Source organism: Notechis scutatus, chromosome 2 (genome assembly GCF_049901735.1).
Source record: "Notechis scutatus isolate UNSWTSFEM ecotype Mainland chromosome 2, rNotScu1.2, whole genome shotgun sequence".
NCBI lineage: Eukaryota > Metazoa > Chordata > Lepidosauria > Squamata > Elapidae > Notechis > Notechis scutatus.
Genome location: NC_142010.1, coordinates 258,628,239 through 258,654,352, shown reverse-complemented (window position 1 = coordinate 258,654,352; position 26,114 = coordinate 258,628,239). Strand labels below are relative to the sequence as shown.

The 26,114-nt window shown below is 42.1% G+C and overlaps 1 protein-coding gene across 4 annotated transcripts in view; it reads right to left on the bottom strand.

Moving 5' to 3' along the window:
* ST8SIA5 (ST8 alpha-N-acetyl-neuraminide alpha-2,8-sialyltransferase 5) overlaps positions 1 to 25,807 on the bottom strand; it is a 55,300-nt gene extending 29,493 nt beyond the window's left edge. For 2 of the 4 annotated variants that reach the window (XM_087958644.1, XM_087958645.1), the window contains exon 1: positions 25,297 to 25,807. In XM_087958644.1, coding sequence (XP_087814770.1) covers positions 25,297 to 25,427 — 131 coding nt within the window. In that variant the 5' untranslated portion in view covers positions 25,428 to 25,807. The remainder of the gene's footprint in view (positions 1 to 25,296) is intronic. The other 2 variants (XM_087958646.1, XM_087958647.1) reach the window with 1 other exon arrangement.
* Between the last annotated feature and the right edge of the window lie 307 nt (positions 25,808 to 26,114).

The window sequence follows — 26,114 nt, the reverse complement described above, 5'->3', positions numbered from 1 at the left end:
ACAATCTCACCTGAGCCAGGTGGGCTGCCTCTAGCCAATCAGCTGTCTGTCTGTCTCTGTCTGTTTGTCTGTCTCTGTCTGTTTGTCTGTTTCTCTGTCTATCTATCTATCTAATCTCTCTCTTTCTATCTCTAATCTCTCTTTCTATGTATCTACTTACCTACCTATCTCTCTATATATCTCTCTTGTCTGCCTGTCTGCCTGCCTGCCTGCCTGCCTGCCTGCCTGCCTGCCTGCCTGCCTGCCTGCCTGCCTTCCTGCCTATCTATCTATCTATCTATCTATCTATCTATCTATCTATCTATCTATCTATCTATCTATCTATCTATCTATCTATCTATCTATCTATCTATCTACTTACCTTCCTACCTAATCTCTCTCTTTCTATCTATGTATCTACTTACCCCCCCCTCTATGTGTGTGTGTGTGTGTGTGTGTAGCTCCTGTCTCTGTCTGTCTGTCTGTCTGTCTGTCTGTCTGTCTGTCTGTCTGTCTGTCTATCTACTATGTGGGAGCTTCATCACTGGAAGCTTTCAAGAAGAGACTGGACTGCCATCTGTCAAAAATGGAGTAGGGTCTGCTTGGGTGGAGATGACCTACAAGGTCCCTTCTAACTCTGTTAATCTGTATCTCTATCCATCCATCCATCCATCCATCCATCCATCCATCCATCATCCATCTATCTGTATCTGTGGGGCATAAAATAGATGGATAGCAGCAATAGAACAACACATAATAATAGCGTAATATAAATGCACATAGGATGGGAATGTATTGTCAACTTTGTAAGGTATAAACCAGCCAGTGCACACTTTTCTTCTGAATTTTGCGAATCGTTATCCTAGAGACGCTCATTTTATGTCAACCTGGAAGGAAGTGATTATCTTTTCTTAGGCGCAAATAATGCTTCTCACCAATAGGACCTCAGGGTGGCAGAACTCAGTGGCATTTGTTATTGGCAACACAACGGCGCTGCAAAACTGCATCCGTGCCCTCTCGTTCTGCCAGCCATTTCCTTTGCGGTGGTTGCCAACTCTTTCCCACTAGCAATTATTTAGAAACAGGTTGTGCATAAAACAGAGAACATGTTTAGTTTCGGGCTGAGAACAAACAGCCCACGTGAAACTTTCTATCCGAAGACTTCAGGTGGCGTGCTCTATCTCAGATACAGATAGTCCTCGACTTACAACAGGTCGTTTAGTGACTGCTTGAAGCTACAATGCCACTGAAAAAAGTGACTCAGGACTGTTTTTCACACAGTGAGCCATGGTGGTGCAGTGGTTAGAGTGCAGTACTGCAGGCTACTTCTGCTGACTGCCAGCTGCCAGCTGTTCGGCAGTTCAATCCTCAATGGCTCAAGGTTGACTCAGCCTTCCATCCTTCTGAGGTCGGTAAAATGAGGACCCAGATTGTTGGGGGCAAAGGCTGGTTCTATAAACCGCTTAGAGGGGGCTGTAAAGCATTCTAAAGCAGTATATAAGTGCTATTGTGAAGGAAGGAAGGAGGAAGGAAGAAAGGAAGAGGGAGGAAGGAAGGAAGGAAGGAAGGAAGGAAGGAAGGAAGGAAGGAAGGAAGGAAGGAAGGAAGGAAGGAAGGAAGGAGGAAAAAAGGAAGGAAGGAGCCAGGGTGGCATAGTGGTCAGAATGCAGTACTGCAGGCTAACTCACTGCTCACTGCCAGGAGTTCGATTCTGACCAGGCTCAAGGTTGACTCAGCCTTCCATCCTTCCAAGGTCACTAAAATGAGGACCCAGATTGTTGGGGGCAAGAGGCTGACTCTGTAAACTGCTTAGAGGGGGTCTGTAAAGCACTGTGAAGCGGTATATAAATCTAAGTGCTAGTGCTATTATGATCGTTGCAGCCTCCCCATTGTCACATGATCAAAATTCAGACACTTGGCAGCTGGCTCATATTTATGACGGTTGCAGCGCCCCTGGATCACGTGATTCCCCCTTTGAGACCTTCTGATGAACAAAATCAGCAGGGAAGCCAGATTTGCTTAAACAACCATGTGACTAACTTAACAACGGCAACGATTCACTTCAACTGTGGCACAAAGGATCATAACATGGGGGCAGAACTCACTTAAGAATTGTCTTGTTTAGCAACGGAAACATTGAGCTCAGCTGTTGTTCTAATTTGAGGATTGCCTATATTTTCTTTTACCCCAGAAACAAAACTTAAAGGAGACACAAGTGCATCACTGTTGTGGTTAGCCGGCAGCAGGTGCGGACGGCTGAGGAGAGCGAGGACTCAGATGAGGGTCCAGGACCATTAGGGAGTGGACTGCTGCCTTCACAGATTGTGGGGGCTGGCAGCAGCGATGAGGAGGTTCCCGAGGAGCCTGTGCTAAGTGCGTGTGCGTGCAAGATTGCTCAGAGGAAAGAGCAGCTGCAGCAGCACGGGTGACTCGGGAGTAAGGCTGCAAGGTAATGGCTTCTCCTTCAAGAAGATAAAAGCCAGCTGTGAAACAAACGTACTTTGCAGAAGGCAAAGACGTTTTGAAACTTCAGCCTCGTGGACATTCCAGTATCTTAGTTGGTATTTGAAGGCTCTTGTGTTGTAAAATATTTCTTACTTTAGTTATTCTTGGCAGCCTCACACAGTTTTGGCGAGGCTCGTGCTTATCTAAGTTAATTAGTTTGCAACAGCCTTTTAACCAGGGATTCGTAAGAATCATTAAAAGGTTTCTGTTCCCTTCGGTTTGTGTTTGTTTTATTGGACAAGGGTTTGGGTCAGTACAATCGCAGTCCACCTCATGGCTAGTGCAAATTGTACACGTAGTCCTTGCTTAACAACTAGCTGCTTGGCAATTGTTCAAAGTTATGACGGACTTCCCCAGAGTTACTTATGACCCAATTTCAAAGTTCCAATGACCGCACCAATGTGTCCTTATGATTTATATGGATTGTTTCCTAGTATGATTGGATTGCTTTATGACTATGACTATCATTAAGTGTTGTACCTGATGATTCTTGACCCTTGACGAATGTACCTTTTCTTTTATGTACGCTGAGAGCATTTGCACCAAGACAAATTCCTTGTGTGTCCAATCACACTTGGCCAATAAAGAATTCTATTCATGTGACCTGCAGTCACATGATCACATTTTGGGGGCTTGGCTACCAACACATACTTATGGATGCTTATTGTGTCCCACAGTCATGCAACTAACAATTTGTGGTGTTTTTTTTGCCAGTTTCTGACATTTATTTCCAGTTTTCAGCCAAAAAAAAAAAATCCATTCATAAAAAAACCAAGTTCGCTTAATGACTATAGTGTTTACTTAACAACACAAGCATTCACTTAACGACTGTGGTGTATGCTTAATGGCCAGCTCAAGAAATGTTGTAAAATCACATCATGACCTTTTAGCAACTACCACAAATTATAATCCTGGGCTCAGTTATGGTTGTAAGTCAAGGACTGCATGTATATCAGCCCATTTCAAGCCTTTTTCAATTCTTGGAGCATTTTAAATGCTGCCACTCAAAAGAAGTTTCATTTCTTACAAAACCATGTTTTGAGCCTGTAGCCGTGTTCCCTTTCAGCCTATCTAAAAGCAGTCGCAAATCCTCAAATGGAGGTGGAGTCGAAATACAGCCGTCTCACAAAAATACGTGACTGAAAACATCATTCACCCAGTATCCATCCTTAATTTTTTTTTATTTTGCTCAAAAAATTCACACAGCAAAGGAAGAGCTACATATAAAAATGCAAACACCTTCAAGTAACGTCAGGACAATCATCGTCTTCATTTAACAACTCCATAATCCCTTGCGGGATGAAGTCTGGGCAACTGAATGGAGCAAGCAGAGTGTTTACTGGCCAGATGCCCTTCCTGTCACCAATGCGGAGTTTTGTTCGGCAGATATATTCTCAGAGTGCCCAGAGAGAGAAATGTCAAGGATCAAATTCAGAGCCTCCTGATTGTGAGGTGAGAGTTCCATCTCTAGGCCACCACATCACTCTTAATGTCAGGACAATCTAACAATTAAATTCATACGATAAGTGAGGTACATCACTATTCTATATTTTATGTTTTAAGACACGATCTGTGGAGAGCAGCAATTAAGCTTTGGAACAGTGATGAAATATGTCATAGAATTGCACAGCCGCTATCCAGATGAAATTGGAGACTCTAACACAAACTTGTAGTGTTTGAAATATATAAATGTATTTTAGATTTAAATTTAAAGGGGTCTTTGTTATCAGCCAGAGAGAAACAACACAAGATAGTCAGAAACACAGGAACATCATCGTGAGACAAATGTTTACAATATACACAGAAGAAAAAGGTGGGGAAAAGGGGAAACGGCCCTTTTACATCCACAGCAACCAATCACAGCGTAGCCGTAGATCGTCTCACGCATGACTCAGCATTCTCGAACCGCATGAAGTCCTCGGCTTATGACCACAATTGAGCCGCCCAACATTTCTGTTGCTAAGCGAAACATTTGTTAAGTGAGTTTTGCCCCATTTTGCAACCTTCCCGGCCGCGGTTGCTCAGTGAATCACTGAAGTTGTGAAGTTACCGTGTTTCTCATATAATAAGGCTGGGTCTTATTTTTTTTTGAGCCCGAAAAAATGGCTAGGCCGTCTTTTCGGGGTGACTTAATTCCCTCCCCTTGCATCTTCGGGCGGGCGGCGACGGCTTGGATGTTGACCTCGGCGTTGGTGGGGCACTTCGCATCGGGGTCAACGCAGGCAGCACCATATCCGTGTGTGCAACAAAAGTACTTCCTAACGACAAGCCCCCGCCATTCCCCCCATTTTGCATGTTTTAATATAGGCCTTAATTTGGGAGGAGGGGCTTAATTTCATTTCGTGCCTATAAAACATGCTGGGACTTCCTATTGGGGAGGCCGTATTGTTGGAGAAACAGGGTAGTTAAGTTGTTACTAACAACTTACTAATTCACTTACTGGTTGTTAAGTGAATCTGGCTTCTCCCATTGACTTGGCTTGTCAGAAGGTCACAGAAAGTGATCGTGTGATCTCAGGACGCTTTGAGAACTCATAGCTGTCTTTCTGTTTTGTTTTGTTTTTCCATCCCTGCTCCTTTTACACAAAAATGGGAAAGAGAAATTAGCACTGCCTGCCTGCAAATCACACATTTTGCCTGTGAGCTCCTGAGCAAAAGTTGTGAGAAATAGCTGAGTTTGCACCTATCACTTTAAGGCAGGCTAATTTTATAATAGCATTGATATAAGTGTGTGTGTGTGTGTGTGTGTAATTATATATATATACATATACATATACATATACATATACATATACATATACATATACATATACACATACACATACATACACATACACATACACATACACATACACATACACATACACATACACATACACATACACATATATATATATATATATATATATATATATATATATATATATATATATATATATATATAATATATGTAATTTTATAATAGCATTGGCATATAGATAGATGATGTAGATGTAGATGTAGATGTAGATAGATAGATAGATAGATAGATAGATAGATAGATAGATAGATAGAATAGCATTGGCAGATAGATAGATAGATAGATAGATAGATAGATAGATAGATAGATAGATAGATAGATAGATAGAATAGCATTGGCAGATAGATAGATAGATAGATAGATAGATAGATAGATAGATAGATAGATAGATAGATAGAATAGCATTGGCAGATAGATAGATAGATAGATAGATAGATAGATAGATAGATAGATAGATAGATAGATAGAATAGATAGGCAGATAGATAGATAGATAGATAGATAGATAGATAGATAGATAGATAGATAGATAGATAGATAGATAGATAGATGAATAGCATTGGCAGATAGATAGATAGATAGATAGATAGATAGATAGATAGATAGATAGATAGATAGATAGAGATAGGGAGGGAGGGAGGGAGGGAGAGAGAGAGAGACGGAGAGACAAACTGGTCTGAGTTAACTGAACTGCAGAAGACATGGCAGGCTTAAACTTAGTTTTATCCTTGAAAAAGTTACCCAACTATTTCTGCAGGTTCCTTCTTTCCTATCTTTAATTGATCCATACAGGTAATCCACAACTTACTACTGTAATTGAACCTGAAATTATGCTCATAAGCTGTGCTGGTTGTTAAGTGGGTTATTATGTGATTTGAGGATGTGGTTTGTTTTTTTTGGGTGGAGGTCATTAAGCCGGTGGCACTCATACCCAAAAGCAATGGTCATGAAACAGCTCTCACAGATATTTAGCTGCACTGATTCTATATTTTAAGCTCTTGTTCCAACTGCATTATTCTCCAAATATTGTAACTCTTTTTTTTGTCTTTCAAAATTTTGATTTTTGACTTCTTCATTTCAGCTTCAACAATGATGTGTAATCTGTCTATTATTTCAGAAGAGACTGGACGGTCACTTGTGTGAAATGGTATTGGGTCTTCTGCTTGACCAGGGGGTGGTGGTCTAGAAGACCTTGAAGATCCCTTCCAGCTCTGTTCTGATCAATCAATCGACTGATATATCACAGAGTAACTTATTTGAAGAATGGTCTATTTGAAGATGAGTGCTATGGCTGTGCTAAGTTGTAATATAATTTGCTTGGTTTTGTTTTAGCATGCTGTATGAACCTGGGTCTAAACCAAATAAAAGAGATAAACAAAACAATTGATTGTGTGGCTGAATAAATGAGAAAGATAGAAAGAAAGAAAGAAAGAAAGAAAGAAAGAAAGAAAGAAAGAAAGAAAGAAAGAAAGAAAGATAGATAGATAGATAGATAGATAGATAATTGATAGATGGTAGATAGATAAAGAATAGATGGATGGATTGATGGATAGTTAGATAATTGATGGATGGTTAAATGATGGATGGATGGATGGATGGACAAAGATAGATAAAGGATGGATGGATGGATAGATGAATGATGGATAATAATTGATAGATGGATGGATAGATGGATGATTAATAAATAGTTGACAGATAGTTGGACAGATACAGACAAACAGACAGACAGATAAATTTCAAGCTGTCCTTTAGCCATGCAAGTTCCTTGAATATTTCTTCAAGAAAAATAAAGCAAAGTTATATGGAGTTGATAAAATCAAAACAAGAGATATGAAATCCAAAATTTAAGGGTTCACAAGTGTTTGCAAACTACTGAAGCTGAATATTTTTTACAGTTAGCCTTCCCAAAGCACTGCAAGTATAAAAAAACAGCATTCTTTTTCTCTCTGTCTTTAAAAGTAAGAAGAAAAAAGTTATGGCCCAGTTTTACTAAAATGCAATCTTCTACCTCAATGGTCCCCTCAACCTTTTTTTTAATAGCCAGTATTTTTCACATTTCCTAAGCATTTGCATATGCAACATCTGCCTTTGGCACGGGACAGTTTCACAGGAATAGCCAATGTTTTGACAGAAGCTGGCAGCAGACTTGAAATTATTTTTAGGACGTTTTCTTTCATTGTGTCTGTGTTTCCATTTGCTCATTCCTCAGTAGGAAATCTTGAAGAGTTGGAGGGCTATTTTTTCCCTAAAAAAAGATCAGTCATGGAGGTGGAGATGATAATATGTACCAGGTGAAGAAAACAGATGGAAAATTTGTGCTTGTAAGTCGCAGCCTAAGCCTCTGCAGGGGATATTGTATGCACCCTGACCTCATGTTATATAAATAATGGGAATTTTGATCTTTGCATCGTTTGGGTGATGCTGCCATAACATGTGACTTTGTCATGGCTTTTAGTACATAGAATGACAGAGATGGGAGGGGCCTTGGAGGTCTTCTAATCCAACCCCCTGCTCAAGCAAGAAACCTTATACAATTTCAGACAAATGGTGGTCCAGACTCTTCTCAAAAACTTCCAGCGATGGGGCACCTGCAACTTCTGAAAGCAACTTCTTACAAATGTGTAAGAAGTTGTTCTGTAAGAACTTCTTACAGCAGTGTGCAGCGGCAGTCAAAAAAGTCAATGCAATCCTAAGTTGCATGAACAGAGGGATGCAACCAAGATCAAGGGAGGTACTAATACCACTCTATACACCATTTCTGACAGATGGGAGTCCAATCTCTTCTTGAAAGTTTCAAGTGATGGCACTCCCACAACTTCCGAGGGCAACTTCTGTTCCATGGGTTGATTGTTTTCTCTGTCAGAAAGTTTCTCCTGATTTCCAGGTTGAATCTCTCCTTGGTAGGTGTCCATCCATTATTCCTTGTCTGGTCTACAGGAGCTTTAAAAAATAGCTTGACCACTTCCTCTCTGTGGCAGCCCCTCAAATATTGGAAGACCGCTTTCCTGTCTCCCCTGGTCCTTCTCTTTCCCAGACTAGCCAGGCCCAGTTCTTGCAACCGTTCTTCATATGTTTTAGCCTCCAGTCCCCAAGTACCAATTTCTGCAAGCATCACATTCCTATTCTTTCTCTTCTCTAAAACTATTCAACACTCCACCATCCCCAACCATAAAGCCAACTGAGAATAAAAAAATAAATATCACGTACATTAAAAAAAAAAAAGAACAGAAACTCCTTTAGCAGGAGAATAAACCTTCTAAGAAAGCGCAAGGCAGATTTTACTGTTGTGGATCAATTTCTGTAAACCACACTAAAGGTTTTTCTACTATATTAGAAGAGTGACCTCAAGGTTAGAACGAAACAATTAAAATTACACACACACAGCCTTGGTGGAAAGGGAATATTGTGCTGACACCTTTGGCAGCTTTAATGCTTACTTTGCTTTTTATTTTGTGAAATCAAAGGTGTGGAGAACGAAGCTCCACAAATTCAGAAGAAAATCTTCCGGTCAAAGTTAGCTGAGGTGCTGATCTTTGGGAATTCTAGAGTGGGGATACTCTCCGTGTCAAATAACAGCGTAACTGAGTTGTAAGAATCCTTAGAGGTCTTCTAGTCCAACCCAAGCAGAGGACTCTATATCATTCCAGACAAATGGCTGTCAATGTTATGGCCCGCCAGCAGCCAGCAGAGCAGGCGGTAGATTCGGACAATGAGGAGGTTGAGGAGGAACATGGGCCAGTCCCGGAGTCTGGGGAAGGCTGTGATGAATGCTCTGCATTGGAGGCAGAGATGGAGCCAGGGCCATCTGATAGTTATCAGCTGCCTTCAGAGTCTGAGATCAGTGGGGCAGAAGAACAGCTGGAGCCTGTTCCCAGTGTGCGCATGCACAGAGCTGCCAGGAGAAGGGAACAGTTAAGGAACAAGGGTCAACTCAGGAGTAAAGGCTCCGGTGGACGGTGAATGGCCCCTCCCATAGGGAATAAAGAGGAGCGAAAAGGGAGTGGTGTTTGCAGGAGACAATTAGTTCAATTCATTAGGGTGAAGATCTGTTCCTGACTTCTTGCCAAGTAATTGCTGCTACAGCGTGGCATTTGGAAGATATCGGCCTGGCAACTCTCCAAACCTGATAAAGGTCTGTAGTTGTGAAATCTCATGAAAGACTGTTTGCCGAGACTTGGCTGGAGAGGAATTCACTGTAAACTAAATAAAAGGGGTTTTATCAGGACGAGGAGTCTGCTTCATGATCTTGGGAAACCTAGGTCAGAACAGTCAAATCTCTTCTTTAAAACTTCCAACGTTGGAGCATCCACAACTTCTGAAGGCAAGTCATTCCACTAATTAATTAGAAGAATTAATAAGGAATTTTCTTAGTTGTAGGTTGCTTCTCTCCTTGATTAGTTTCCATCCATTGCTTCGTGTCCTGCCTTCTGGTGCTTTGGAAAATAATTTGACCCCTCCAATGCTACAGTGCAGGGAGATTGAACCTGACATCACTAACCAAGGGTATGTGATCTGTTCTTACCACCCTTTTCACTTCATTAAAATCTGCAGAGGAATGAAGGAACATGAACTAATGGACGTGGGAACAGAAATAGGAAAGAGCAGAGGCCATCCAATTGAAGCAATGGAGACTCTTTTGAAAATTTGTAGCTTGTGCCTAGTAAGAAGCTCTTTTAAGGACTCACTGGAAGGCTGGAAGGAACCTTGAAGGTCTTCTAGTCCAACCCACTACTCAAGGCATTAGACCTTATACCATCCTGGTCAAATGATTGTCCAGTCTATTTTTGAAAACTTCCAGTGATGAAGCATCCCACAGCTCCAGGAGGAAAGCTATTCCATTGATTAATTGTTCTAAGCTTCTAGGTCAGTGATGGCTAACCTTTTCAGCTTGGTGTGTCGAAATCGGGAAAAAGTGTAGCCTTCCTCAGGTCGTATGTCACTTCAAGAAATATCAATAATTTGGTTTATGACGGACTGGGCTGGGGTGATCACACAGGGCTGTGAAACTCGTCTCCCTGGTCTCAGGGCTGCAGGTGCAGGATGTGGGGATTGGAAGGCCACCTTACAGGGCTGTGAACCTCATGGATCTCCTTTCCTCCTGTAGCGTTCCTGAGGTAATGAAACTGACAAACCTCAGTTTATGGCGGTTAAAACTGGTTCTCTGCTGCAAAGATCTCGCGGCAGCGGTGACACCATGCCTCCACGCAACAAGCAGGGAGCAGGGATTGGAGCAGAGCACAGGCAGCCTCTAAATGTGCAGGTTTTCCCCACACCAACAGGCGTGTCAGTCAAAGTGCCTCGGCGTGTCATGAGTGACATGCGTGTCATAGGTTAGCCATCACTGTTCTAGGTTGTATCTCTCTTTAATAAGCTTATATGCATTATTTTTTTGTCCAGCCCTGTGGTGCCTTGGAGAAAAAGTTGACCCCTTCCTCTCTGTGACAGCCCCTCAAATATTGGAAGACTGCTATCATGTCATGCCTAAACCTTCTTATTGGTAGGCTAGTGTTACTGCATTGCATTGCATTGTTTACTTTTACATATAAACTCAAGGCAGCGAACCCATCCAACAATTCTCCTCCTCCTATTTTCCCCACAACAACAACCCTGTGAGGTTGGTTGGGCAGAGAGAGAGAGAGAGAGAGAGAGAGAGAGAGGAGGGAGGGAGGGAGGGAGAGAGAGAGAGAGAGATTGGTTACCCAGCTGTTCTTCAGTATGGGTCAGACCAAACTAGACATAGTTGATTTAAAGGTCAAGGTTTCCCCCGTCCAATTGTGTGTCCAACTCTCGGGGGTGCTGCTCATCTCCGTTTCTTGGCTGAGGGAGCCAGTGTTATCCGAAGACATTTCCATGGACTTGCAACCCGCGTGACTATATGCCAAGGAATACAGAACGCTGTTACATTCCCACTGAAGTGGTGCCTATTTATCTACGCGCATTTGCATGCTTTCGAACTGCTAGGTTAGGCAAGAGCTGCAACAAGGAACGGGAGCTCATCCCATCCCGCAGCGCTTGGGTCTCGAACCGGTCTGTCAACTCTCCAGCTGACAAGCTCAGTGTCTTGAACAGCTGAGGCACTGCACTTAGTCCTCGACTTACTACAACAATTGAACCCAAAATGTATGTTGCTAAAGTTCACTTAACAAATTTCTAAAGTTCACTTAATAAATTTACCCCATTTGACAACTTTTCTAGCCACATTTGTTAAGTGAATCGCTGCAGTTGTTAAATTAAATTAGTAAAACCACTGTTAAGTGAACCTGGCTTCCCCACTCATTTAGCTTGTCAAAAAGGTCACAAAATCTGATCACATAACACTGCAATCATCATAACTGTGAGTCAATTGTCAAGCATTCAAATGTAAATCGCATGCCCGAGGGGATGCTGCAATGGTCATAAGTGTGAAAAATGGTCGTACGTCACTTTTTTGTAACTTCGAAAAGTTACTAAATGAACCGTTGTAAGTCGAGGGCTACCTGTATTTGGTGTATCATATTTGGTATAGTATACAGGTAGGCCTCGACTTACAACAGTTTGTTTAGTGACCGTTTGAAATTATAACAGCAGTGAAAAAAGTGACTGACGACCGTTTTACACACTTATGACCATCACAGCATCCCCGTGATAAAAATCTGTATGCTTGACAACTGACTTGTATTTATGACAGTTACAGTGTCCTGGGGTTCAGTTAAGAACCATGTTACTAATTCAACAGCAGTGATTCACTTAACAGCTGTGCAAGAAAGGTCATAAAATGGGGCAAAAATTTTTGGGGGGATTCAATGTTGATTGTGCATTGAGGACTATCCATATTTTATTTATGTTATGCTATGTTATTATAACATAAATAAAATAAAACACAGATATTCTACAACAGGGGTGTCCAACCTTGGCAACTTTAAGCAAAGCTGCCTGAGGAATTCTGGGAGTTGAAGTCCACAAGTCTTAAAGTTGCCAAGGTTGGACACCCCTGGTCTATAATGATCAACATCGAGTCCAAAAAAATATTTTTGCCCCATTTTATGACCTTTCTTCCCACAGCTGCTAAGTGAATCACTGCTGTTGTTAATTTTTTTATTTTATTTTATTTATGTTATGCTATGTTATTATTAAGGAACACGGTGGCTCAGTGGCTAAGAGGCTGAACTTGTGAATATGAAATTGTAAACAGGACAGACGAAAGTACAAAAACATTGATTAGAAAGGTTTTAAAAATTAGAAAAAGATATGCAATTGGATTTAGAAAGGAATGAGTTAATTTAAAATAAGGCTATAGGAAGTAAAGAAAGGGAAAAGCTATTGAAAAAAATTGTGAAAATAGTTATAAGATATGGATTAGAACGTGTAAGATAAATATGTATTGAGTTTATGTCTGTATGGAGAATTGATAACCCGGGGTCACGCTGTTCTCAAAAAAAGATATTTTATTTGTATTTGTATGTTTTGTGAAAACTTAAATAAAACTTTTTTTTTTTTAAAAGAAAGGTCGGCGGTTCGAATTCCTAGCGCCATTCCTTGTCCCAGCTTCTAACAACTTAGCAGTTTGAAAGCATGTAAAAAATGCAAGTAGAAAAATAGGGACCCCTTTGGTGGGAAGGTAACAGCGTTACGTGCACCTTCAGCATTTAGTCATGCCGGCCACATGACCACGGAGACGTCTTCGGACAGTGCTGGCTCTTCGGCTTTGTAACGGAGATGAGCAGCACCCCCTAGTGTTGGAAACGACTGGCACCTATGTTTGAGGAGAACCTTGACTTTTATGTTATTATTACTTTATTATTTTACTTTTATTTCATTTTCTTATCACTTTATTTTGTTATTTTATTCTAACTCCCTCAAATATTCATTTAGCTCCCAGACCCCTAATCATCTTTGCTGCTCTTCTTTGCGCACTTTCTAAGGGGCTCAACCTATTTTCTGTATCGTGATGACCATAACGTGGTGACTCAGATGTATTTTTAAAAAGGTTGGTATCCATGGACATTATTCTTGTTGTTGTTGTCGTAGTCCTGCCTCTTTTGTACTGAATTTCAATTTACTCCCTTAGCTGCATCTGGAGACCGTTCCTTTTATCATTGCTGAAATTACAATTAAAGAGAAATCATTAAATGTCAGCGGCTCCTTTCAGCTGGATTGTCAGCTCCTGTGACAAGCACTCTGATCCGAAGGGAGCATCTGCAATTTGCATTAGCATTAGTGAAAGAACCAACGGTGCTTTAATGGGACCAAATTTGAAAGAACACTTAGCGCCGCTATTTGTATCAATCAGAATAGAGTTGGAAGGGACCTTGGAGGTCTTCTGTCCAACCCACTCAAACAAGAGACCCTATACCAGGGGTCCCCAACCACGGTCCGCGGACCGGTACCGGTCCGCGGAACAAGTCTTACCGGGCCGCTGGTTGCTGGGCGCCGCCATCTTTTTGATAAAAATGCTTCCGGTGAGCTTTTCCGGGTAGAAAGCTCACCGGAAGCACTTTTTCATCAAAAAGATGGCAGCGCCATGCGCTCGTGAGCTTTTCTGGGTGAAAGCCATTTCTACCGGAAAAGCTCACCGAGCTAACGCCCGCCATCTTTCTGATGAAAAAGTGATTCCGTGTGAGGTCACCGGAAGCACTTTTTCATCAAAAAGATGGCGGCCCAGTTGATGCCGGTACCGGGCCGCGGCGCCCAGTTGATGCCGGTACCGGGCCGCGGCGCCCAGCTGATGCCGGTACCGGGCCGCGGCATAAAAAAGGTTGGGGATCACTGCCCTATACCATTTCAGATAGGTGGCTGTCCGCTTTCTTCTTAAAAACCTCCTGTGATGAAATCCCTACAATTTCTGAAGGCAAGCTGTTCCCCCTGGTTAATTGTCCTCACTGTTAGAAGTTTCTCCTTAATTCCAATTTGCTTCTCTCCTTGATTAGTTCCCATCCATTGTTTCTTGTGTTCTGGTGCTTTGGAAAATAAATTCACCCCCTCCCCTTTGTGGCAACCTTTCACATACTGGAATACTGCTATCATGTTCATTCCTAATTCTTCTTTTCTCTAGACTAGCCATATCCAAATCCTGCAACCCTTCTTCGTATGTTTTTTGTCTCTAGGCCTTTAAATCATCTTGCTGGCTCTTCTCTGCACTTTTTCCAAACTCTTAACATCTTTTTTTAATAACATGGTGACCAAAACTGGATGTAATATTCCAGTTAAAGTGGTACTATGGTGATATTTGCTTTTTAAGTAGCATTCACTTTTTTAAAAGGATGGTTTCCTGGACCTATTTGAGAATTTCATCTACTGGAATTCTATCCTAAATGGTGTGATGTAAGGCTAGGTTCTCCCACTGTACTAAATCTCAGTTTGACTCACTTGGATTTACTTTAGTGCGATGTGAACCAGCACCTCACTGCAACTCTTTGAAGCAGCCAGGCAAGTCCAATAAAAGACCCAGCTGCTTTAAAAGGCTACACAAAGATAGGTGCTTATTTTAGTTCTTTATATGTTTATTCCTTAAATGTATTTACCACCCACCTCATTATCCCAAGAGATTCCGGGCAGCTTGCAAAGCAATAAAAATAGATATAGATATAGATATAGATATAGATATAGATATATATCAAAATATTATAAATGCAGAAACAGTTAAAATTACAAGAATTAAATGGAGTAAAAATGTTGCTGCCTTTATTACTTTATAAGTAACACAAGGCAGCGAACATGCATCATAATCCTTCCTTCTCCTTCCCCCTCCCACAACAACAACCTTGTGAGGTAGGTTGGGCTGAGAGAGAGGGACTGGCGCAGTCACCCAGCTGGCTTTCATGGCTAAGGCGGGACTACAACTCACAGTCTCCTGGTGATTGGCCTAAAGCAGGGCTGTCAAACTCGATTTCATTGAAGGCTTTGGGAATCTTGGGTGGGCATGGTCAGGGTGGGTGTGGCCAGCTCAATGTCACTCATCGAGGCTCCGTTTTCAGCCACGACGGCCTCCTGCAACCCTCTGCTGGCAAAAATAGAATTCGTGGAGGATACACGTGGCCCGCCAAGGCTCCACTTTTGCTGGCAGAGGCACCACAGGCCAGTCCTTCGCTATTTCCAGGGCAGCCCTGCAGACAGAGGTGGTATTCAGCAGGTTCTGAACAGTTCTGTTCGGTAGCGGAAATTTTGAGTAGTTCGGAGAACCGGAAAATCCCACCTCTGACTGGCCCCGCTCCCATCTCTCCTCCGCCTCCTGAGTCCCAGCTGATCGGCTAGTTCTTCTTTGGTTGCCCTGCACAGGAGAACAGAGCTGGAAAGCAGGTTAAGGGGTGGGGAGGGAATGGAGATTTTGCAGTAACCTTCCCTTGCCACCAAGCCATGCCACGCCCACCAAGCCACACCCACAGAACTGGTAGTAAAAAAAATGTGAATCCCACCACCGCCCACAGGCCAGATCTAGGTATCCCAGAAGCTGGATCCTAGAGTTTGACACCCCTGGCCAAAAGTCACCCAACCACCTTTCATGCCTAAGGTAGGACTAGATACCTAGGCCTCATACATGTGTGTGTGTGTGTGTGTGTGTCTATGTAAGCATATACAATATACATATATTGCAAAACATCTTTTGAACATCATATCCACTGGTCTAATGATAAGCTTAATTATGCATAACTACAGGTGTGGCATTTCTCGAAGATTGTGAATCAGGAAATGTCGTGGAAAATGTTTTTTTTTTTTTTTCTGAAAAGGAACATGAGTTAAATAATCATCTTCAGGTCAATATCTATCTACAGTCTCCAGAAGTATCATTTGATATTTTTTTAAAAAATTAGCCTATTTAGTGTGATATCATTTGAGCCTTGTGTTCAAAGAAAATAAGTGCTGGAGGAAAAGTGTTTCTACTGGAATGCTAGAAACAAAGGACCACAAAATCATAAGCAATTCCATTTTATCTCAGCCTCTCAATTTTTAAAACAATCACCAGAAGAAGAAAAAAAGGAAATATCACGACCCCTTCAAAACTGTGCAACTTCTCCAAAGTAAAAAAAAATCCCCATTTTGTAATATTCTTCATGGGACTTTTCCTAGCCGACATTTCTGCATATCCCTGTAAACCAGGAATTGGAAGAATTGGAACTGAATAAGGATGAGAGTGGAGTATATCTACTAAGGGGAATGCAAGGGGCACCCTTCAGTGAATTAGACAAGGTTAACACCCATGCCAAATCTTATTTCATTTAATAATTGATTAAAATATGTTGCATAGGAAACTCCTGGTGCATTTACAAATAGTGCTTCATTTAGTGACGGTTCCAAGTTATAATGGCACTGAAAGAAGTGACTAGTGACCATTTGTTCACACTTATGACCGTTGCAGCATCCCCATGTGATCTGAATTCAGACGCTTGGCAACTGGCTCATATTTATGATGGTTTGCAGCCTCCTGGGGTCATGTTTATTCCCCTTTTGCGACCTTACAACAAGCAAAATCATTGGGGAAGCCAGATTCACTTAAGAACATGTTACTGACTTAACAACTGCAGTGATAGATAAGTAGCTGGAAAGGTTGTAAAATGAAGCAAAATTTGTTTAATTAACTGTTTCACTTAACAACAGAGATTTTGGGCTCAAAATTGCATAGCTGGCTTTGATGCCTAAGGCGGGACTAGAATTCACCATCTCCTGGTGATTGGCCTAGTCATCCAGCTGGCTTTGATGCCTAAGGCGGGACTAGAATTCACCGTCTCCTGCTGACTGGCCCAGAGTCATCCACCTGGCTTTGATCCTAAGGCGGGAATAGAATTCACCGTCTCCTGGTGATTGGCCTAGTCATCCAGCTGGCTTTGATGCCTAAGGTGGGACTAGAATTCTCCGTTTCCTGGTGATTGGCCCAAATTTTACCAGTTGGCTCTTGTGCCTAAGGTAGGACTCGAACTCAGGGTCTCCTGGTTTTTAGGCCAGCACCTTAATCAGTATGCCAGATTGGCTTTCCCCTCCCCTCTTTTTAAAATTCTGCTTGAAATAATCTTCATATACAGTAACTCGGCCAGCAGAGCTCATACTAATATTTCCTTCAACCGCAGACAGAACAGCTGGATTGCACTTCTACCACCCTGCAAGTCTTCAGCCTCGTCCCTCCATGAGTCAGATGCCTGCGTGTTGCAAGGGAAAGGAAGGCCTGAGTTGCAGACACGTATGAAGAGGACATCTGAAGGATGCTTATCTAGAAACAAGGCTCCTGCAACCTAAAATTGTCAGATCGATGTGATTGATATTAATCCCCCCAAAATAGCTTTGGGGTGGCATTAAACCAAAGGTGACTTCTTGCTTCTTTGGAAGGGTTTTAATTGATTGCAAAGATATTTGGAAAGTCATTGTGTGTGTTTACTGGATGAGACGAAGTTCCCTTTCATCCAACATTCTGCCTGGGTGGACAAATCCGAAAAAACACGCTTTATTGGAAGCCACAATGGCTTGGTTGACTTTTTATCCAGGTCTACACACCTTGGTTCACGGTTCACCAAAGTTGGTTTCAAGCTTCCATCAAACAATACCACATTCTATGCGATTTGAGAATCCCCAATTCGTTTGTGCAAAACTCCAATAGACAGTCCATTTGAACATCCTTCCAAACAGATACTGGTATCTCCTCAAACTTACAACCACAAGGGAGGTTGTAAAATTTTGGTTGTGAATTGTGCTGCCATTTTACGACCTTTTAAGGCAGTTGTTAAGTGAATCACTGTGGTTGTTAAGTGAATGGTGTGGCTGTTAAGCCAATTTGTCTTCCTCCATTGACTTGGCTTGTCAAAAGCTGGCTGGGAAGATAACAAAGGCGATCACGTGACCCCAGGGCAGTGCAACTGTATAAGTACCTGTCAGTTACCTGTTGTGGTTTGCTAGTGGCAGGTGCGGACGGCTGAGGTCTCGGAGAGCGAGGACTCAGATGAGGGACCTGTGGGTGATACAGGGATGGGGCCAGGACCATCAGAGAGTGCAAGGCTGCCTTCAGAGATTGTGGAGGCTGGCAGCAGTGAAGAAGAGTCCCCCGAGGAGCCTGTGCCAAGTGCGTGTGCGTGCAGGGCTGCTCAAAGGAAGGAGCAGCTGCAGCAGCACAGGTGACTCAGGAGTAAGGCTGGAAGATAATAGCCCCTCCCTTAAGAGATAAAAGCCAGCTGAGAAACCACAGTTCTTTGCAGAAGGCAAAGAAGTTTTATACTCAGGCCTGGTGAACGTTACAATATCTGAGTTGGTGTTTGGAGACTCTTTGATTTACTGTTCAGTAACTTTATCTTTTTTGGCAGCCTTGTTGGCCTTGGCAGCCTTGCAAAATAGGAAGTCTTGGCAAGGCTTTCTTATCGGAGCTAATTACGGTAGTTGGAAGCAGCCCTGTGAAGGACCGGGATTTTTTCGTAGCTATTATAGGAGAAACACGGTAGTTGAAGCAGTTTATCTGTGAAGGACCGGATTCAGAACTACATTCAAAGGTTGTGCTGTTACCTTTGTCTCGTGTTTACTCTCTTGGAACCAGGTTTGGGTCAGAACATTACCAAGCACTCAAATTTTGATCATGTGACCATGGGGATACTGCAGCGGTCGTAAGTTTGAAAACTGGCCATAAGCCGCTTTTTTCAGCGCCACTGTCGCTTCAAGTGGTTACTAAACAAATGTTTATCTATCGAGAACTACCTGGATCTCCCAGGAATTTATTTTAAAGCCTCCTGCAGATGTATCTTCCCATATACGATGCTATACTACTTGTTCTATACCAATGGTGGCTAACCTTTTTGGGCTCCTGTGTCAATAATTGCGCATGCTGCTGCACACGCGTGCTTGCGTGCCAGCACCCAGAAGGCAATGCGCACAGGTCCCCCACACGCCCCCTGCGCATGCGTGGGTGATACCCTATGCGCACACCGCACGTCTCTGTGTATGTGTGAGCGACACCCTCACATGCTGCACATTTCTGCACATGCATGAGTGAACCCTCCCGTGTACCGCACATCTCTGGACATGCGTGTGCATCTCCCACACTACCCCCACCCTTCACACATGCGCACCAGATACCCGACAGTCAGCTGTTGGGCGGGCGGTGCACACTCATGCACAATAGACATGCTCTGGGGGAGGGCTTGCATGCCAGCAATAATGGCTTTGTGTGCCACTTCCAGTATGTGCGCCATTGGTTCGCCATCACAGTTCTATATAGTCTCATAATGTATCCAAGAGGTAGAATTTAGAAGATTCCTGAGGACTCAGGAGACTTTATGAAAGAACAAAACCAACTTTATGAGAAAATCCCAACCCAAAGAACCAGGATCTCTCCACCCTCTCTTTTTTAAGGAGATGGCTCAGTGGGACAAGGATTGCTGGGTCCCTGAAGAGGGTGGAAAATTGGGGTGGAATAGACTAGAGTGTCCTTGTAAAGTTTGTCCTGGATTGATTAGGACCCTGAACAGAACTACTTCACCTCATTTGATTTCTTGGAAACCCATCTTCCACAGTCCATGCTGCCAACCAGGGGTGGGATTCTCCCAGTTCACACCTATTCACTAGAACCGGTTGTTAACATTCTAAGCAGTTCGGAGAACCAGTTGTTAGAAGAAATTACTGGGCTAATCCTGTAAGGAAGGCAGGAAGGAAACATTCTGGTGTTGCTTACAGAAACTGCCTCTCCGTTAACCCTTATTACATTCTTGGCAGGACTAGACTTCCTGTCTCAGGAATGTCTCTGAAGTTATTTCTCCTCCTTTGCTGGTACTTTGATTGTGTGGAGGGACCCTTCAAAGTTACAATGGCACTGAAAAATGTGACTTATGACCATTTTTAACACTTACGACTGTTGCAGCATCCCCACAGTCACAAGAGGCCAGGCGAGGAGATGCATGCCTCGATGTGAGTGATGTTGAGTTGGCCATGTCCACCCGGTCACATGACCACCAAGCCACACCCACAAACTAAGCCACGCCCACAGAACCGGTCGTTAAAAAATTTGAATCCCAACCCTGCAGCCAACTAGTATTAATCACATCTAATCAAGGCATGTACTCATCACAACTAGGTTCCAAGATGAGTATGAACTGCTTCTGACTTATTCTCCATAACTTCTTCATTTCTGTGATATTGGTTCAAACCAGTCCATGGGATTTGTGGTGAGATTCAAATTTTTCCACTACCGGTTCTGTGGGTGTGGCATGGTGGGCGTGGCAGGGGAAGGATACTATAAAATCTCCAGTCGGAGGTGGTATTTGCGGGTTCTCCCAACTACTCAAAATTTCCGCTACCGGTTCTCCAGCACTGGTCAGAACGTGCTCAATAGCACCTCTGGATTTGCTTCCAAAACAGCCCACACCAGCCTGAACATTGGGGGTCTTCCCCATCTTTCGCTTTCTTTGCCTGATAATTTTTTCCTACTTTTCTCTGACCTCTGTTTCTATCGCTCTGCTTTCTCCTTTGGGAAAGTCCTAAAAAGAGCTCTCTTTTCTTACGATTTTAATGCGAGGCTCTTGGAGACCACAGACGGTGGGAAAGAAGATTTAATCAAGGAAGTCACAAATTTCCACATATCCATTAGCCCTCTAGAGCAACATTTCCCAACCCTGGGCAAATTTAAGGTGTGTGGACTCCTACTTCCAGAATTCCCCAGCCAGCTATGTTGGCTGGGGAATTCTGGGAGTTGAAATCCACATGTTTTAAAAATTGCCAAGGTTGGGAAACCCTGCTCTAAGGAATCTTCAGTACAGGGAGAACCTACTCTGTCTCTGAGAAATATTCCTGAAATATTCTTCTCTTCTGAAGAACGTTTCAAAAACAAATTCTCTTATCCAATGCAAACGGGGGGAAGCAGGAATGTTTTTTTCTGCCTAGCACTTGCCTAGCTCAAAGAAAAGGGGTGAAGGAAAAAGAGAGGAGAAAGAAGAGGGAAGGGAGGGAGGAGGAAGAGGGAGAGGAGGGAGGGGAAAAGTGAGGGAAGGAAGGAAAGAAGGAAAGAAGGAAAAGAAGAAGAAAGAAGAGAGAGGGAGGAAGGAGGGAGGAGAAAGAAAGAAAGAAAGAAAGAAAGAAAGAAAGAAAAGAAAGAAAAGAAAGAAAGAAAGAAAGGAAGGAAAGAAAGAAAAGAAAGAAAGAAAGAAAGAAAGAAAGAAAGAAAAAGAAAGAAAGAAAGAAATGAAGGAAGGAAAGGAAAGAATGAAGGAAGGAAGGAAAGGAAAGGAAAGGAAAGGAAAGGAAAGGAAGGAAGGAAGGAAGGAAGGAAGGAAGGAAGGAAGGAAGGAAGGAAAGAAAGAAAGAAAGAAAGAAAGAAAGAAAGAAAGAAAGAAAGAAAGAAAGAAAGAAAGAAAGAAAGAAAGAAAGAAAGAAAAGCAACTAAACAAGGGTCAATATACAATAGATTCACTAGTCTCTACAGCCACCAAGAGCTAAGCTCAAGCTAAGGGAAGATTTTATTTTTAGCACCCCAAATGCTTCCAAGTTACTCCTCTGCTAATCAGGAAGAAGACTTCCGTGTCTCCCCCAGTCAAGGAGCCCAAAGGGACCCACATTTTGCAAAGTAGGTCTTAACAATGAAATCCTGAACATGTTTTATCTTCTCTGCCAGGTCCATAAATCAAGAGTTAGGCTCATCTTGTGCCCAATCAGGAATGCCGATGGCCTTTTTCTGTGTAGTTGGCAGAAATGTAGGTCCAACCTAATCCTTCCTCTGATGCGTCAATAGGATCTATTTACACACAGCAAGGTCACATTGTTACTCTGGAGGGTTTTTTTTGCTTTTGCTTTTTAAATAGCCCCTTGATCCCTTTCGTATTCTAAGTGGAAAGAGAGCAGCAGCTACAACCCGACCACAGGTGAACACAACTGAACTGCAACTGAACCAAGCACAAAAGGGTTTTTTTGTTGAGTGCTTGGAGTTAACAACTTTCCTGGGCAGTAACTCTCTTAGCCCCTAACCAAGTCGGCAAGAGTCTTGTGTCATCTCGGCAAGCCAAAGCTTCCACGGACTATTTCGCACGAGGTCTCACACTGTTGTCTTGGCAAGGCACCACAAAAAGCCTTCCGTGGTTTGTGCCTGAGTGCATTTGTCCACGAGACTTCGGGATGAATCAAAACAAATTTAAATAAAGCTCGGGGACTTCCACAACAAATATACAGTACTATACACAAGGGTATGTCTAACTTGGTTACTGAATTAATCCATTTCCTGGCTCATGCAATATGCCCATACAGTTTGAATGGGGGGCTATCAGTGGAGGGTTAAGGATCACAGATGGGTTTTCTCCAGGACACTGTGCCCAACCTGGCTTTACACTGAGAGAGGAACCAAATAGAATAGAATAGAATAGGAATAGAATAGAATAGAATAGAATAGAATAGAAATAGAATAGAATAGAATAGGAATAGGAATAGGAATAGGAATAGGAATAGGAATAGAATAGAATAGAATAGAGAATAGAGTAATAGATTAGAGTAGAGTAGAGTAGAATAGAATAGAATAGAATAGAATAGAATGAATAGAATAGAATAGAATAGAATAGAATAGAATAGAATAGAATGGAATAGAATAGAAAAACAGGAACAGAACAAGAACAAGAATATGGAATGGAATGGAATGGAATGGAATGGAATGGAATGGAATGGAATAGAATAGAATAGAATAGAATAGAATAGAATAGAATAGAATAGAAAATATGAATGGAGGAATAGAATAGAATAGAATAGAATAGAATAGAATAGAATAGAATAGAATAGAATAAAATAGAATGGAATGGAATAGAATAGAATAGAAAATATGGAATGGAATAGAATAGAATAGGAACAGGAACAGGAACAAGAACAAGAATAGAATAGAAAATATGGAATGGAATGGAATGGAATGGAATGGAATGGAATGGAATAGAATAGAATAGAATAGAATAGAATAGAATAGAATAGAATAGAATAGAAAATATGGAATGGAATAGAATAGAAAATATGGAATGGAATAGAATAGAATAGGAACAGGAACAGGAACAAGAACAAGAATAGAAAATATGGAATGGAATGGAATGGAATGGAATGGAATGGAATAGAATAGAATAGAATAGAATAGAATAGAATAGAATAGAATAGAAAATATGGAATGGAATGGAATGGAATAGAATAGAAAATATGGAATGGAATAGAATAGAATAGGAACAGGAACAGGAACAAGAACAAGAATAGAAAATATGGAATGGAATGGAATGGAATGGAATGGAATAGAATAGAATAGAATAGAATAGAATAGAATAGAATAGAAAATATGGAATGGAATGGAATGGAATGGAATAGAATAGAATAGAATAGAATAGAATAGAATAGAATAGAATAGAATAGAATAGAATAGAATAGAATAGAATAGAATAGAAAATATGGAATGGAATGGAATAGAATCGAATAGAAAATATGGAATGGAATAGAATAGAATAGAATAGAAAATATGGAATGGAATGGAATGGAATGGAATGGAATAGAATAGAATAGAATAGAATAGAATAGAATAAAAATATGGAATGGAATGGAATGGAATGGAATGGAATGGAATAGAATAGAATAGAATAGAATAGAATAGAATAGAATAGAATAGAAAATATGGAATGGAATAGAATAGAATAAGAATAGGAACAGGAACAGGAACAGGAACAAGAACAAGAACAAGAACAGAATAGAATAGAATAGAATAGAAAATATGGAATGGAATGGAATGGAATGGAATAGAATAGAATAGAATGGAATAGAATAGAATAGAATAGAATAGAATAGAATAGAATAGAATAGAATAGAATAGAATAGAAAATATGGAATGGAATGGAATAGAATCGAATAGAAAATATGGAATGGAATAGAATAGAATAGGAACAGGAACAGGAACAAGAACAAGAATAGAATAGAAAATATGGAATGATGGAATGGAATGAATAGAATAGAATAGAATAGAATAGAATAGAATAGAATAGAATAGAATAGAATAGAATAGAATAGAATAGAATAGAAAACGTGAATGGAATAGAATAGAATCAAATAGAAAATATGGAATGGAATAGAATAGAATAGGAACAGGAACAGGAACAAGAACAAGAATAGAATAGAAAATATGGAATGGAATGGAATGGAATGGAATAGAATAGAATAGAATAGAATAGAATAGAATAGAATAGAATAGAATAGAAAAGAAAATATGGAATGGAATAGAATAGAATAGAATAGAAAATATGGAATGGAATGGAATGGAATGGAATGGAATGGAATAGAATAGAATAGAATAGAATAGAATAGAATAGAATAGAATAGAAAATATGGAATAGAATAGAATAGAATAGAATAGAATAGAATAGAATAGAATAGAATAGAACAGAACAGGAATACGAACAGGAACAAGAATAGAATAGAAAATATGGAATGGAATGGAATGGAATAGAATAAAAATAAAATAAGAATAGAATAGAATAGAATAGAATAGAATAGAATAGAATAGAATAGAATAGAATAGAATAGAATAGAATAGAATTCTTTATCGAAGTGTGATTGGACACACAAGGAATATCTTGGTGCAAATGCTCTCAATGTAATAGAATAGAATAAGAATAAGAATAGGAATAAGAATAGGAATAGAATAGAATAAGAATAGAATAGTAAGAATAGAATAAGAATAATAAGAATAAGAATGAATAAGAATAGTAATAGAATTCGTTATTGGTCAAGTATGATTGGGCACACAAGGAATTTATCTTGGTGCAAATGCTCTCAGTGTACATAAAAGAAAAGATACTCAGTTCACACCATAAGCTGCACCACAAACCAAGAACAAACCAAGGTGACCGCTAACCAAGCCCAAAGAGAAACGCATCACAGCATTCCTGTCTAACCTAGGGAAGGAGGTTTTGATTCTCATGCCGCACGCAACCCTTCCTCCCCTTCTCCGAAAGATTCAAGTCCTGGAGCAAAGCCAGGCAATGATGGGTTAATCCGGTACCCAGGGTTTAAAGGGGTCGTGCGAAGGCAGCCAAGCTTCTTCCTTTTTTTTTTTTTTCTTTTTCCCCTCGTTTACCTCTTCAGGTAGTTTCTCCCGTACAGGATCTGCTGCAGCAAGGTGACCACGGCGAAAGCGCAGATGAAAATGAAAAGCAAACTTCGGTTCCCCAGCAGATCCCGGTTGAAAGTCGGGTCCGTGTAGCCCATGCTGGCGGCGGCGGCGGCGGCGGCGGAGGGACGAACGAGGGCAGAGGTATCCGTCCGGTCAACCCCGGCCAAGAGCCCAAGCCATTATTCGGGCACCGGGACGGCCAAGCGGCCGGAGGAACCGCTCGGGCGCCCCAGCCGAGCGCAAAAGCCAAGGACGCGGCGCCCCGCATCGCGCCGGGAACGGACGGGAGGAGCCGGGATGGCGCGTTCCCCGCGACCCCTCAAAGTTTCCGGCCGCGGGGGAAGAAGCGCAGCGGGACCGCCGCCTCAGGAGAGCCCAGCGGAACCGTCCTCTCTCTCTCTCTCTCCCGCTGTCACCGGCGCGCCCCCGAGGAAGGCGACGGCGGCGGCGGCGCTGCTGCTTTTCTTCCCCTGGAGAAGCCAAAAGCGGGCGCGAAGAGCGGCCAGAGAGCCCGAAGTAGCCGCCGGCTCCGCACCCTCAGTGGCCGGAGCGGCTGGCTGACAAGGAAGGAAGGGCGGCCGGGGAGGGGGCGCGGAAAGCCGCAGTTCGCCGCGGCGATGCTCCGAGCTGCGTCCAAAGGCAGGCAGGCAGGCAGGCGGGCGGGAAGGCGTGAGGGAAGAAGGCCGGGGGAGGGTCTCGTTTGGCGGGAGGGAAGCGGAGAGGCGGGCGGGAATGGCTCCTCCGTCTCCTGTCACGGCGGGTCTCGGAGATGCCTCCTCCTC